The sequence below is a fragment of the Sinocyclocheilus anshuiensis genome, unplaced genomic scaffold (genome assembly GCF_001515605.1).
Source record: "Sinocyclocheilus anshuiensis isolate Anshui unplaced genomic scaffold, SAMN03320099.WGS_v1.1 scaffold178, whole genome shotgun sequence".
Taxonomy (NCBI): domain Eukaryota; kingdom Metazoa; phylum Chordata; class Actinopteri; order Cypriniformes; family Cyprinidae; genus Sinocyclocheilus; species Sinocyclocheilus anshuiensis.
Window position 1 is genome coordinate 379,589 of NW_015546031.1, and position 14,381 is coordinate 393,969.

Genomic DNA, 14,381 nt, shown 5'->3' on the forward strand with positions numbered 1-14,381 from the left:
GTGGTGTGCGCATACGACCCGGTGGGCTATGGGATCCCCTACAACCACCTGCTCTTCTCTGACTACCGTGAGCAGCTGGTGGAGCAGGCCATGCAGATCCTCATAGTGACCCTGGAGCACGAGGGCGGACAGCCATACCGCCCACCCTCCCCTTCCAGCATGGAAGACCAGGATGTAAGCACACCACCACACCCCATAATGCACACAACATCCACTCACATACAGCGAATGTCAATACAAGTCAAAGGATCGGGATAGACAGAATGAATAATACTAGTCCAGTGGTCATTGTGTGAGCTATACCTTCTCTTTTTCTTTTTATTCGTAGTATGTTGGTCCAAATAACCTGTTTGTGAATTACCTGTCCAGAATTCACAGGGAGGAGGTACGGAGAGCCTTCATCTTAGCATATATCAAGAAAATATGAAGAAACTGCATTGTTCTCTTGATGTTTGAATGGATTTCCTTGTGTCTGCAGGATTACGACTTTGTGCTGAAAGGTTTGGCGCGCCTGCTGACCAACCCACTCACTCAAACATACCTGCCCCACTCAACCAAAAAGATCCAGTTTCACCAGGAACTGCTGGTCCTCTTCTGGAAACTCTGTGACTTCAACAAAGTAAGAGATTAGGCGCTTAAATACAGTCATCTCCAAATAACGATGGTGATAATTAACACGTATTTCCTGTTGCAGAAATTCCTGTTCTTTGTGCTGAAGAGCAGCGATGTGTTGGACATATTAGTGCCTATCCTGTATTACCTGAACGATGCCCGAGCCGACCAATGTAAGAGTGCCTAATGGAAGATTTTAAAGACATAGTTCACCCAAAAAATTAAACATTCGGTCATTTACTAACCCTCATGTCTTTTCCATGACTCTGTAGACTTCCATGCATCTTCAGAGAACAGTCCTTCCCTCATCCTTTTTGCCTATCCATTTATAGGTGCAGTGTGTAATATTTAAGAGGATCTATTGACAGAAATGCAACAGAATATACACAACTATGTTTTCAGAGGTGTATAAACCCTAGTAAAAAAGTAATATATTAAAAATACATTTATTTGTGATCCTGGACCACAAAACCAGTCATAAGGGTCAATTTTTCGAAATTGAGATTTATACAACATCTGAAATAAGGGGGAATAAATGACAGAATTTTTATTTTTGGGTAAACTATTCCTTTAAGGGTGACACTTTGTTGTTTTTTTCCCCCCTGAAGTCCGCTTATAATGTTTCTTTTACATCAAAAATTAATCATTTCGTTTTTGTGAACATTTTTCAGTCTTGCTGACCCTTGAAATTAAACCTTGGGATTTTTGTTACTGTACCTTTTAAGATCTCTATGTAAATGACATGTAAATTCTGTTATGATCTCTTGATGTTGTTGTTCTGTTTGTTGAACTTCAGCACGGGTCGGTCTCATGCACATCGGCGTCTTCATTCTGCTGCTGCTGAGTGGAGAGAGGAACTTCGGTGTGCGTCTGAACAAGCCATACTCGCTTCATGTCCCTATGGACATCCCTGTGTTCACAGGCACACACGCCGACCTGCTCATCGTGGTAAGACGCATGTCTGCTTCAGTTTTACAATTCACATGAAAGTGTCTGATTTGACCATAGAAACATGTAAGTTGTTTTAAACCTCTAAAAACCGGTTATGTCTGAAGGTTTTCCACAAGATAATAACCAGTTGCCATCAGCGTTTACAGCCTCTCTATGACTGCCTGCTCACTATTGTGGTGAATGGTGAGTATTAAGAGTGTCTGGGTTTGCACAGGGCTTTACTTGGATTCAGATTGTAATCTGTTGTTACGCCAGAAATAAAGGTGGTGACGCTTTTCATTTGGTATGAGACTAAATGATTTATTCCATTTAGGGTGAGGTAATTTTCATCAAATAGAACAAGTCCAGTCGGTTTCCTGAGATCAAAAAGGGCTTTATTTGAAATGGAATGGTCAGATTAATGTCGAATGAATGCTTACTGTAAAAAATGTTTCATCTATGTAGTTTGGTGCCTGACAGTCAAGCACATAAAACCTTGTCCTTGTTTAGTGTCTCCCTACCTGAAGAGTCTTTCCATGGTTGCGGCCAACAAGCTCCTTCATCTCCTGGAGGCGTTCTCCACCAACTGGTTCCTGTTTTCTGCACCTCAGAACCACCATCTGGTCTTCTTCTTGCTGGAGGCCTTCAATAATATCATTCAGTACCAGTTTGATGGTAAGATTGACGCTCTTGTTCATCTTTGCCAGATAAATTCTAATTTTGAAGGAGAGTTTTAGACATTCTCTTGCCTTTCTGCCAACTCTGTTTATGGAAGTCCATGTGGTACTTTTGCAAATTATTAATGTACATGTTGTGGTCTGGCTGCCGCTAAAAGGTTACATAAAGATGACTCCAAACAGGGTCAGAAATAAACTTTTCCATTAAAGGACAATATTTGACCTCCAGTGTCATTTTTTGCCTTCATTAGGGCAAAAAAAAAATTATGGATGCACCGATACTGGTATCGGTATCGGGTCTGATACTGAGCTACTGTACTCGTACTTGTACTCGTTAAAATGCCCCGATACCAAACGCCCATACCATACAGCATGTGATAAGTGCCGTATTCAGACAAAGAAACACAGACAACAGAACAACAGACAGCAGAATGGAGTTATTATTAGAGATTATGGATGTCTACGAAGTATATGTATGCAATTAATATAATGTTAAATGTGTTAATGTTAATATAATTTAATAATTAATTAATTTAATAATAATTTATGCATTTAGCAGACGCTTTTATCCAAAGCGACTTACAGTGCATTCAGGCTATACATTTTTTACCAATATGTAATAGAATAGTGGGGTATGAGTGGTTATTAACGAATGAATGAAACGCATTTGTCCGTGTTTCACTCCGTCTCGAATCGTGCTCGCGGAAAGCGCTTGAGAAACAGTGTCTCTTCCGCGGCTCGGTACGCTTTCAACTCGTTTTTTTAGTCTTGAGCAAGACTGTACGACATTCACATTACATGATTTGACTGATTTTTACGTAGAAAGGGCGACAGCGCACCGCATTAAAAGAAATGATTATTCATGTTTTCACAACCGCTGGCCAAATTAAAAAACTAAACTAAAATTAAATCATCTTTGAGAGCAAGGGGGCCCCCTGGTGTTTCGGGGGACCTACGCAGCTTGCGTATTTTGGGAGGATCGGCTCTGGATATATCTATTTGATAAATGAAGTTAACCAACTAACATTATACATATTCTTTTGGTTTCTGTACCCAATATTTAAAAAAATTTACAAATACAATGAAAATACCAGTATCGGTACTCGGTATCGGCAAGTACCAAAAATAAAAGTAGGCTATCGGTATTGGCCGTGTACTGGAAAAAGTGGTATCGGAGCATCCCTAGCAGTTATTGTAATTACCCTTATATCTAATTACTTTACTAACTCTGTTGTATTTTATGCCAAATACTTAAATGTAACCAGTTTCTTCAAACAGTCAGAATACTATAGACTGTTGCCAATTCAATTTTATCAACTTCTACGAAAGCCATTATTACACTGCAAAGGTGGAACAGAGGCTCTGACATGGCATTTATGTTTATTTACAAATACATTTACATAAAGTAAATTGCCTGCGTTAAGTATATAAATAGTTATAAAAAGGGTGAATCAATTATATACAGAAAGCAAGTAAAAAACATTCCCTATCACTGTAGTGGTTCATGACCATCAAACCATCAAACTCTGGTTATAATCACTGAAGCTGTCTACACTGCTAAAAGTGTCTCTTAATTACATTGTATCTGTACTTTATTGTTTATAAAGATAAATTTGGCAAGAGTGCAGAATTCATCATTTCAAGCTGTAAACGCGAGCTTTGAAACAGACTCCGTTTTCAGCAGTGACTAATCTAAACGCCTCTGATTGGCCATTGCATTCATAAGCTCAACAGAAATGTGTGTGATTGGTTCTAATGCTCAATGCTACGAAAGAAATCAAATGCAACATGAGAAAATTCCGCAATCTTCACTTTTTATGTCATTTTCACTTTTTTGGGGCGTTTTTGAGTATGATGAAAAGACTGTATGATGAAAGTGGGAGAGAGAAAGGGGGTGGGATCAGGAAAGGTCCTCAAACCAGGATTCGAACTCTGGACACCTGTAGCACAACGGCGCTGATGACCTTCATTTTCACATTTCTGATTGGCCATTGCATTCATAAGCTCAACAGAAATGTGTATGATTGGTTCTAATGCTCAATGCTATGAAAGAAATCAAATGCAACATGAGAAAATTCCGCAATCTTCACTTTTTATATCATTTTCACTTTTTTGGGGCGTTTTTGAGTATGATGAAAAGACTGTATGATGAAAGTGGGAGAGAGAAAGGGGGTGGGATCAGGAAAGGTCCTCAAACCAGGATTCGAACTCTGGACACCTGTAGCACAACGGCGCTGATGACCTTCATTTTCACATTTAACTTTAATCCTGACAGCCGTAATAAATTTAGTTTCATTTTGCAGTAGACGTTTTGGCAGTATCTCGCATTTGGCAGGCATTTTTGATCACTGTGATAGTAATTTCCATTAATTTCATTGATGTGCATGTTCTACAGATCTCTAAATGGGAAAAAAAAGAATTGTCTTGAGAGGATTGTAAACCAGGGAAGTAAAATAACAGGGAGGAAGCAAATGACTATGGCCCAGTTATATCATAAGACAGGTTTTGGGTAAAGCCCAGAGCATTTTATTAGATGATTCCCACCCTATGGATCATGAGTTTCACCTTCTCCGTTCTGGCATTTGGTATAGAACCCCTATTAGTAAAACAGATCGGTTTAGACATTTATTTATCCCCTCAGCTGTAAAGTTTTTAAAATTTAAGGTAAGAACTTTTTAGGAAGGAAACTGAGTGTGTTTTTTGTATTGTGTGTTTTGTTGTTTTATGTGAAATGCTCGTATGCTGCAACCAATTTGCCTTTAATAAAGTTGAACTGAGCTAATTTCTTCCCCTGACCCCAATCTGGTAATGTTTTGATCAGGTAACTGTAATTTGGTGTACGCCATCATTCGGAAGCGCAACGTCTTCCACCAGCTGGCCAACCTGCCCTCCGACCCCACCACCATTCAGAAGGCCTTGCAGAGGAAGAGGAAATCTCCAGACGCTATTTCTCGCACCAGCTCGCTGGAGACGGTGTCCATGGAGGGCTCACGGCCGGCTGTGCCTGCTGAGCCTGGCACTCTGAAGGCCAGTCTGGTGGCCATGCCAGGTAGCTTTGCTTACATGTACTGCATGCTAAATATTAGTATAAGACCAGTTACTATGAGACAGTGGCACTTTGTGTGCGAGTTGCTTTGATAGACAGGCTAACTCTCTTCAGGCATCGATAAACTGACGGAGAAGTCCCAGGTTTCAGAAGACGGTACTATGATAGCTGTGCCACTGACAGAGTCCCCACAAACCCCTGAACACAGCGCTGCGGCTGGAACCAGCGACACAGAGTCCATCTCAGGAAGAGACAGTGAGGTTAGAGGAGCAGGCACACAATCACATTCACAACTAGCTCTTGAAATGAAGGTGATGACAGTGATGCTTCTCCCCAGGATGTCTTCTACACTGAGGCAGAGATGGCAAGGAGACGTCTGTCCAGCTCATCATCGTCTGCCATCAGCCACTGGAACCCTAAGCCAGACTGGGTAAGAAGACCGTCATCATCACATGAAAAATACTATACTAATTTATGGTATATACTATAGTGTTTTTGAACCATACTATACTGTATACTGTATATTATAGTATTGAGGAGACGTCTGTCCAGCTCATCATTGTCTGCCATCAGCCACTGGAACCCTAAGCCAGACTGGGTAAGAAGACCTTCATCATCACATGAAAAAATACTATACTAATTTATGGTATATACTATAGTGTTTTTGAACCATACTATACTGTATACTGTATATTATAGTATTTACAACACGTTGTTAATGAATGCTACAGCATACTGTAGTATTAACTATAGTGAACTGATAAACTGTAATAAATACTGTAGTATACGCCATCAGCCACTGGAACCCTAAGCCAGACTGGGTAAGAAGACCGTCATCATCACATGAAAAATACTATACTAATTTATGGTATATACTATAGTGTTTTTGAACCATACTATACTGTATACTGTATATTATAGTATTTACAACACATTGTTAATGAATGCTACAGCATACTGTAGTATTAACTATAGTGAACTGATAAACTATAATACATACTGCAGTATACTAAAGCAATAAGCCCCAAGAAGCCATGGTTTACAGTTAATTTATAACAGCTAAGGGGCCTAACAATGCCCCTTAGCTGTTATAAATTCACTGTAAACCACGGCTTCATGGGGCTTATTGCTTTTATAAAACGGTTATTCGATATACGTAGTAAGGTTTCACAAAATAAAGCAGAACAAATGAAGTGTAATGATATTAATAAAACATTATTCTTCCACCAAACAATGTAGTTCCTCAGAAATGGACAAAGTGGTTGCCGAGCAGCACACAGACGTAAACAAAGGTGTATGTTTGTAGAGCAATTTACAACAGCTTCGAACACTGCTCAACCAATCAGAATCAAGGACCGGAACTATCCGTTTTATAATTTAGTTTTTACTACAGTAAACTGTAGTGTATTGTATTGTTTGAAACAACATGAGGGTGAGTAAATAATGACCGAATTTTCCTCTTTGGGTCATCTTAGCCCTGTGATAAATTCTGTTGGTCTTATTCCATGTTTTAAAGAATTAAAGTAAAGTTAAAGAACTTTCTTAAAGTTCTTATTTGCATATGTAACAGGTTAATAAGATAGATTGGGCAAGTGCAACATGCAGTGAGCATTTAACCTGTTTTACTAACAGTTTATGATGTCAGTGCACACCTCTTCATAGAGGAATCAAAATGACTCGGTAGATTATAGTATACATTTTTACATTTCTGTTTTTTTCTTTCTGATAAAGAGAAAAAGAAATAACAGAAATCTGATTATTATTTTGAATAGATGGCGATAAACATTAAAGGAGACATATTATGCCCCTTTTTACAATATGTAATATAAGTCTCTGGTGTCCCCAGAATGTGTCTGTGAAGTTTCAGCTCAAAATACTCCACAGATCATTTATTATATAATTTTGAAAATGCCTATTTTGAGTGGAAGCAGAAACACGATGTTTTTCAAATGAGCTGCTGCTCCCCGCCCCCTTTTCCAGAATAGAGCTGCGCCATTACAGCTCGTACCTGCTAAAAACATCTGTTTTGGTTCTGATTATAATGTTTATCGCGCTGAAATCATGCATTTTAAATCATATGAGTTTAAACTTCTGATATACGGTTTTCTGAGTGCACACATCCGAAGCACACGGACAGAAAGCGGCTGTCACAGCATGTGAGTACTAAACTAAGTTCTCATTCACACACAAGTTTACGTTAAAAACAACACGCATAAGTTACAAAAAACAGTCGGTTATGTCTGTGAAGGTAAACAGCTGGGAAATAAATCACATGTTTATTTTAGATCTGTGTGGCAGCAGCAATATACAGTAAATAAATCAATAAATCCACTGCTCTCTTGGCTCCTCTGAGGCTGGGACTCTAAATAGTTTTTAGACAAAGACAGAACAGCTAGCATGTTTTGCTTGAACTTTCGCCATGGCGTTGGAGCTGGTACACCGTTTTCGCTTGCGAAATCAAATGACGGCGCCATGGGTGGGAACGCACAGATTAAGGGGCGGTAATATTATAATGAGATCCCTTTGCCACGTCACCAAGGGAGCGAAATCAGACGCGCTCGTTTTCTCAGACGCTTGCAGAAAAAGACTTCCCAAAATAAAGTTACTGGGTTCATCTTTTTCATGTTTCCTTGGTTGGTAGATGTACCGGGGACCTGATTATAGCACTTAAAACCTGGAAAAGTCAGATTTTCATGATATGTCACCTTTAAAGTCTTTTGAACTTGTCTTTATATATAGTAAGTAAAACGTATAAAACTACGAATTTTTTTATATATATATTAGGTGAACATTCTACTTTCATTTTATAACAAATTTAGCTTTTGTTTAAGGTGAAATTAAGTTGTAAAAAGCCCAAAATGTATATTGATCAGCATTAAGTAACATTTGGGTTTATGTCTAAAGAAAATATATTGATTATGCATATGGTCTTTATTATAAATAATCTTTTTATTTTGTATGAATGTTTTTTCTTTGGGAAAATAAATATATTTGTTTAATGTTAGATCAAAATTTGAAGTTTGAACCAAACCATAAATATAATTTAAGAAAGCTAATACATTTGGCTGTAACAAAAAGAGTATTTTCTTATGCTCTTATGTTAAATCTTCACTTCATCAATTTTCTAAACTGATATTATTGATATTTTTGTGCACGATTCATGCATATGTTTTATTTTTTTAATTTTTATTTTTTTAAATATCATACAACTATCATATGCGGGACTTACTTCTCTAATCATCAAGTCCTCATAAACCCTTCTTCTGCAAGCTCACATTCATCTGCCTCTCTTTTTGAGTGCAACACTCACACCTCCAAATCCAGTCAACAACCGACTCATAGAACCCTGTCCCTATCTGGCTTTTTTTCTTTGTCGATAATCCATTAAACTCGTATACATGTCACAATATAGAAGAAAATGCCAGTCGGTCATTTAGTTTCATTACGACATTAAGAGCAACCCCAAGTTAACCATTTCAAGTGTGAATAAAGCCCACGAGAGCTCTCTTCACCTGCACTCATATTGTAGGTCCTGTCCTGGAAGAGCAAACTCCCACTGCAGACCATCATGCGCTTGTTGCAAGTACTGGTGCCACAGGTGGAAAAAATCTGCATTGACAAGTAAGAGAAGAGTTTGTCATTGATAGCTGCATGTAGTTTGATTTGCTGCTGTGAAATATTACATTATGGTTTTAAATTAGGGGTCTAACGGATGAATCCGAGATCCTGAAGTTTCTTCAGCACGGCACTCTTGTGGGTCTGCTGCCTGTGCCCCATCCCATTCTCATCAGGAAATACCAGGCCAATGCAGGAACTGCCATGTGGTTTCGCACATACATGTGGGGAGTCATTTACCTGCGGTTAGTATGACATTGCAGTTTCATTTATCATTTACCATTTCAACCAAAAACATGACAGGTGTTTTTAAAGTGCCCCTATTATGGATTTTTGAAAATTACCTTTCATGCAGTGTGTAACACAGCTCTAAGTGAATGAAAACATCCTGCAAAGTTTTAAATCTGAAAGTGCACTGTGTATAAAGTTATTGTCTCTCAAAAGAAAGAGTCGACTCTGAATCATTGAAACGAGTCGTTTTTGAAACGAATCCCAAGCCGTTTCAAGTTGAGGTCAACATGAAACATTAGCATATTGCCCGCCCACTTGTTGGTCTTTTCGCATTGGTCCGAATGAAAATGCTAATTCATTCTTTGCCACTAGGTGCAGCTTTTGGAGCGGTAAAAATAGCGGTTTCCCCGGTAACGCTGTACACAAAGCAGCACTGTGCTTACAAACGTTGCTTTATCAGGCATTACAGGCTCATGATGAAATTAAAATAAGACCAATCGGACCAATCACCGCAGATTAGTGTCACGCAAAGGAGGGGTTTGGAAAAATTAATCGTTGAGCAAATCGTTTAGGAGTCGTTGAACAAGTAAGGTAAAAAAATAAATGCATATTATAAGACAATGAAAGTGTTTTTGACCTTGCATGCATGCCAACCTGTTGTTGGGGACTCCCAAAACCAAAATATGAACCTTTCATTACCCATAATAGGGGCACTTTAAATCCAACGGATTATTCAGAAACAGAATATTCATTTTGTAATAATGTAGAGTAGGATTTGATTTGATTTGTTTAAAAAAGCTGGGGGTATAGTATAAAATGTATATATTTATGTGCATTCGATTCGACTGTAAAAAGAGGACATTCATTCTATTTTTCACACGAAAATAATGCTCCTACAAATAAGCATAAATAATAATAAATTATAAAAATAAAATGATGTAAAAAGAGTAAAGTTATTTTTCTTTTGATTTTGGGGAAACAATGCTGCACACTTCTCAAACTTGGCATTATAATGGAATTTAAAATTCTATATTTTTGATATAGAATATATTGACTGCTTAATTGGAGGTGGAGCCTTTGTCATTATTGATGAGTTGTATATTTGATTACTTTTTTTGTCATATATATACAACATTGTTCCATCTTTTCACTGTAGTAATGTGGATCCGCCCATCTGGTACGACACCGACGTGCGTCTCTTTGAGATCCAGAGGATGTAAGAATGAGCTTTAACCCGTCGGTCTCTGAGAACCTGCAGACTTCATCTTGCCTTGTCATTTTGCTTTATCCCGTTCATAGACTGTGAGACTCCACGAGAAGTGCCCATAGCTGCCAGTCGGCCTATCGGCGGTCTGTTTGCTCTGGCTGGTGTACAGATGATAAAGTGTCTAAATATAAACCATGCACTCTGATAGTAAAAGCATACTGTGGTCAGCACTTAGGCAGCCCAGACATGTGAAACTCTCTCACTGTGGTTTTTATAGGAACAAGGTGCTTGTTATAAGAAGGAATGCTATTTATAGTATCGAAAACCTTGTGAAAAATTTCTAGCAAGTTGTTAGATTAGAAGCATTGACAAAGTCCTCTAAAATTGTATTATCACCACAAGAGGGCGATCTTGCTAAATCCTCATTTTTGGTATGTGTAAGAACATGTGCTTACACATGCATACTCCCAAATTTCACTGTAGTCAGGTATGAAAAATAACTGGAAGGAAAATGAACAGAAAATCAAAAGCTGGTTTCGATTAATTCCACCAGTATTCATATACATCGTGAAAATGTACAAAAACAATTTTTGTTTCCAAAGTATTATATATCGTAGTTGTTTGATGGTATAGCCTACCAATATCTCTATTTTTGACTGCATATCAGTTTTGCTAATGAGATACTGTAAATACTGCTTGATATTTAAAGTTGAAACGCTGTCTACATATATGAAAAATATGAAACTATCCAGTGCTGGCAAAATTATTCGCTTATGGTTGCTGAATTTCTGCATATGTTCATCATATTGTTTAAAGTGCAGATGACTTCTTCATTTGTGGCAGTATTTATAAGGGAGCTTGTGGAACAGATCAAGACATTGCATTTGTATATGTATTTTAATGTTTGTGCATTTGTGCAAAAATTGTCCAAATATATTGAGAGGATGTAGAGTACAAAAACACACTTGTCATTGTGTCACTTCCTGTTCAGACTTCATTAATCCATAAGGAACAGAAGCATAAAAAACGGAGTACAGTTTGCTCATTTTAATCTGGGTACACGGTGACCAGAATAAACAGAAATTGGGAATTCACAGGTGCCAATGAAAAGGCAGATCTCTGGTAATACTTCCAGAGGGTTTCACTGCATTGCTAGCAGTCTAATGCCTGTAACAGGATTAGGCCATATTTCAGATGATATTCACATATTCAAACAGATTTCAGTTCAACATGGTCTAGATCTCCATACACGCTCACATATACACATTGTTGCATTATACAATAAAAATGTAGTAAAAAATAAAACAATTTCTCTTTCAGCTAAACAAAAATATAATATAAAAAATATATCTATTTTACAAAGATATGTGCATAAGCTTGTACAGTTCCTGAGTGGTCAGCTGATTTATGAGGCGAGGCACACCTCAAACAGACTAGCCACTGAGTGCATCCGGTAGAAGATCCCAAATGGCATTCCAATATTCACAATTGCTGCCCACGTTTCGAATTCATAAATGTCTGATCCGACGGTGTTGTCAAACTGAGGCCGGGCTCCAAAGGCAGGCATAATCCAAAGCTGCAAAACAGAAATGCAATGTACAGAATTAGATTTAAAACTGATTTCTGACCATGAAGTGTTAAAGACACAGGAGTCTAGGAGGCATTCACACATAATACGCATTCAGAATGAAACAAAACGCAATGGATTTGTAGCATTTTTTAAATGCCTGGATCGTCAATTTTGAACCACAAAATTATAGCAAATAAGACAATGATCATACAGCGATCATAAATAATCAAGGTGCTTTCTCCACTTCCAGCTTCTAATTTTGTTATGTGATGAGTAATAAATAATAATTTGATCCGATGTGTGGGTATGTTAATGAAACTGTTAACCATTAAAAACAATATATGCAAGAATGTATCCTGTGTGTATGCCCTCTAACTAGGGTTGCAAAGTGGCAGAAAATTTCCCTAATTTTCCAAAAGTTTCACAATTTTCCAGACGTTTCCAAAAATTCCAACATTTCCTACATTTTTCCAAATTTTCCCAAAAATTCTGGAATGTTTCTGGAAATTTGCTAGAAATTATCCACCTCTTTGCAACCCTACCTCTTACTCAATAAAGAATATGGAGTCAGGTACTTACAATGACATTGCAGAATAACAGGAAGCCACAGATCTCCTTAAGGATCCTCCTCTTCCAGCAGAGTCGACCCTGGAGCAACGTCAACGGGATGGGTAGCGTGTGAGCTGGAACGATAGAGCTGCTCCGTCTTTCCGGGTCTCTCTCTCGTACGGCCATGACATTGGCGAAGACGGTGGATGTCTCAGTCTCTTTGAACGGCTCCCGATGGAGGCCCTTGATGAGGAAGGCGTTCTGTAGGCACAGCTGGATCACAGTCAGAATAGAATTGGCCAGGTTGAGCCCATTTATGTGCCCCTGGACCCCTGATGCCAGAACAGCTACTATGGTGAAGTAACAGATGAGGAACTGGCCCAGAGATGATCCCACAAGCAGTCCCACATCCAGACTCCTGGTAGGGTTCTTCCCGGACACCTGCTCTCTCTTATCCATCCGGAAGATTACACAACCGATCAAAGTTGTGATGGACATCAGAAGGATGGCGACTATGTTCATAATGTAATGTATTATCAGAGATTCCTCCTTCTTTTTTGGGTCCTCTTTGGCCACGTCCACTTCGTACACCACAAACGTAGCCAGGCCTGCCACCAGAATGATCAGGCCAGCGACTGGACCAATCAGAACGTCCCACAGGCTAAAGCGCAGATTGTGGCTATGGTGTTCATCCATCTGGCGGCCGATATTTTTCCACATGACGTAGGCCATGGCTGATGCGAAGAGGCTGTACTCGATATTGAAGGGGTACAGATAGTAGTAGGCTTTCTCAAAAGCATCGCACATGTTATGGCTACACTTGCAGTCGCTCTCTCCGGCGCGGCCTGAAAGACAACAACAGAGAACGTCAATGAAATGCTCTACTTAAAGGGTTAGTTCACCCAAAAATTAAAATTATGTCATTAATTACTCACCCTCATGTCATTCTAAACCCGTAAGACCTTCGTTCATCTTCGGAACACAACGTAAGATATTTTTGATTAATTCTGAGAGCTCTCTGACCCTCCCATAGACGTTGTTTATTGAACGAAAACAACATATCCGCGTGACGCAGCTGGCACAGAACAGCATACACTGTTTACACTGTTTACGGGAATGTACATGTTACATTCAAAGGGCATTAAAGTGGGCAAGACGTGAATTTAAATAGTATTTATTTACAGAGTTATATAATGTCACACTTCTAAGTTTCGTCTGTTTGTGAAGACAGTGGCATAGTGCAAATCCGTAAATGAATGTTCCGAAGTGAAATAAACTTAAACGGAATAAAGTTTAATGGAATTGTATTGAAATAAAGTTGAATAAACTTCAACTTTACTGTTTAGTGCACTGATGTCAGACTCATTTTGGATAATAAAGTGTATTGTTAAATTGTTAAATACCCTGCCTCCATCATTACATATCTCTGTCACGTCATTATAAGTGTTTGATCACCACATTTGAGTGATCATTGCAAAAAAATTTTTTATTCTGTTTGTATATACTGTATTTTATATAGTACCAGTCAAATGTTTGGACACACGAATGGGAAAGTGTCCAAACTTTTGACTGGTACTGTACTATAATAGACACATAAAGAATATCGTCAGATATATCGATATATATATATATATATTGATATATATTTTTTGCTCCCTAATATCGGTATCGGCATTGGCCCTCAAAAAACCCATATAGGTGGGGGTTTAATTATTAAAATTTCTCATGTTTTAGGGTTAGTGATTTGAACCTTTAGTATTAAACTTCGGCTGTTGCTTTAAGTGACTGGACTGGAAAGTGGGAAAAATCCCATAGTTTTACATTGAAGGATGAACCTGAACCATATCTAGAGAACAGAATATCATTGATGGTTAACTCTTTTGACCCTCAAAGTAGCATAATTTTTATAAGAAACGAGTGATTAAAAAAAAAAAAAAAAGGTTT

The 14,381-nt window shown here is 38.3% G+C and overlaps 2 protein-coding genes across 2 annotated transcripts in view; one reads left to right on the forward strand and one right to left on the reverse strand.

Annotated features, from left to right (window-relative positions):
- The window catches only part of LOC107698779 (protein HID1-like), a 24,849-nt gene extending 13,581 nt beyond the window's left edge, over positions 1 to 11,268 (forward strand). Inside the window, exons 8-20 of the mRNA XM_016499883.1 lie at positions 1 to 174; positions 329 to 385; positions 479 to 619; positions 695 to 785; positions 1,409 to 1,560; positions 1,668 to 1,746; positions 2,053 to 2,217; positions 5,041 to 5,268; positions 5,380 to 5,525; positions 5,603 to 5,695; positions 8,795 to 8,886; positions 8,967 to 9,125; positions 10,268 to 11,268. The exon at positions 1 to 174 is cut by the window's left edge and continues 10 nt beyond it. Of these exons, the coding sequence (XP_016355369.1) occupies positions 1 to 174; positions 329 to 385; positions 479 to 619; positions 695 to 785; positions 1,409 to 1,560; positions 1,668 to 1,746; positions 2,053 to 2,217; positions 5,041 to 5,268; positions 5,380 to 5,525; positions 5,603 to 5,695; positions 8,795 to 8,886; positions 8,967 to 9,125; positions 10,268 to 10,331 (1,641 nt within the window). The 3' untranslated portion in view covers positions 10,332 to 11,268. The remainder of the gene's footprint in view (positions 175 to 328; positions 386 to 478; positions 620 to 694; positions 786 to 1,408; positions 1,561 to 1,667; positions 1,747 to 2,052; positions 2,218 to 5,040; positions 5,269 to 5,379; positions 5,526 to 5,602; positions 5,696 to 8,794; positions 8,887 to 8,966; positions 9,126 to 10,267) is intronic.
- Positions 11,269 to 11,643: 375 nt separating this feature from the next.
- Positions 11,644 to 14,381, reverse strand: part of LOC107698768 (otopetrin-2-like) — a 7,784-nt gene continuing 5,046 nt past the window's right edge. The window contains exons 6-7 of the mRNA XM_016499871.1: positions 12,468 to 13,282; positions 11,644 to 11,894 (exon numbers count right to left, since the gene is read on the reverse strand). Of these exons, the coding sequence (XP_016355357.1) occupies positions 11,724 to 11,894; positions 12,468 to 13,282 (986 nt within the window). The 3' untranslated portion in view covers positions 11,644 to 11,723. The remainder of the gene's footprint in view (positions 11,895 to 12,467; positions 13,283 to 14,381) is intronic.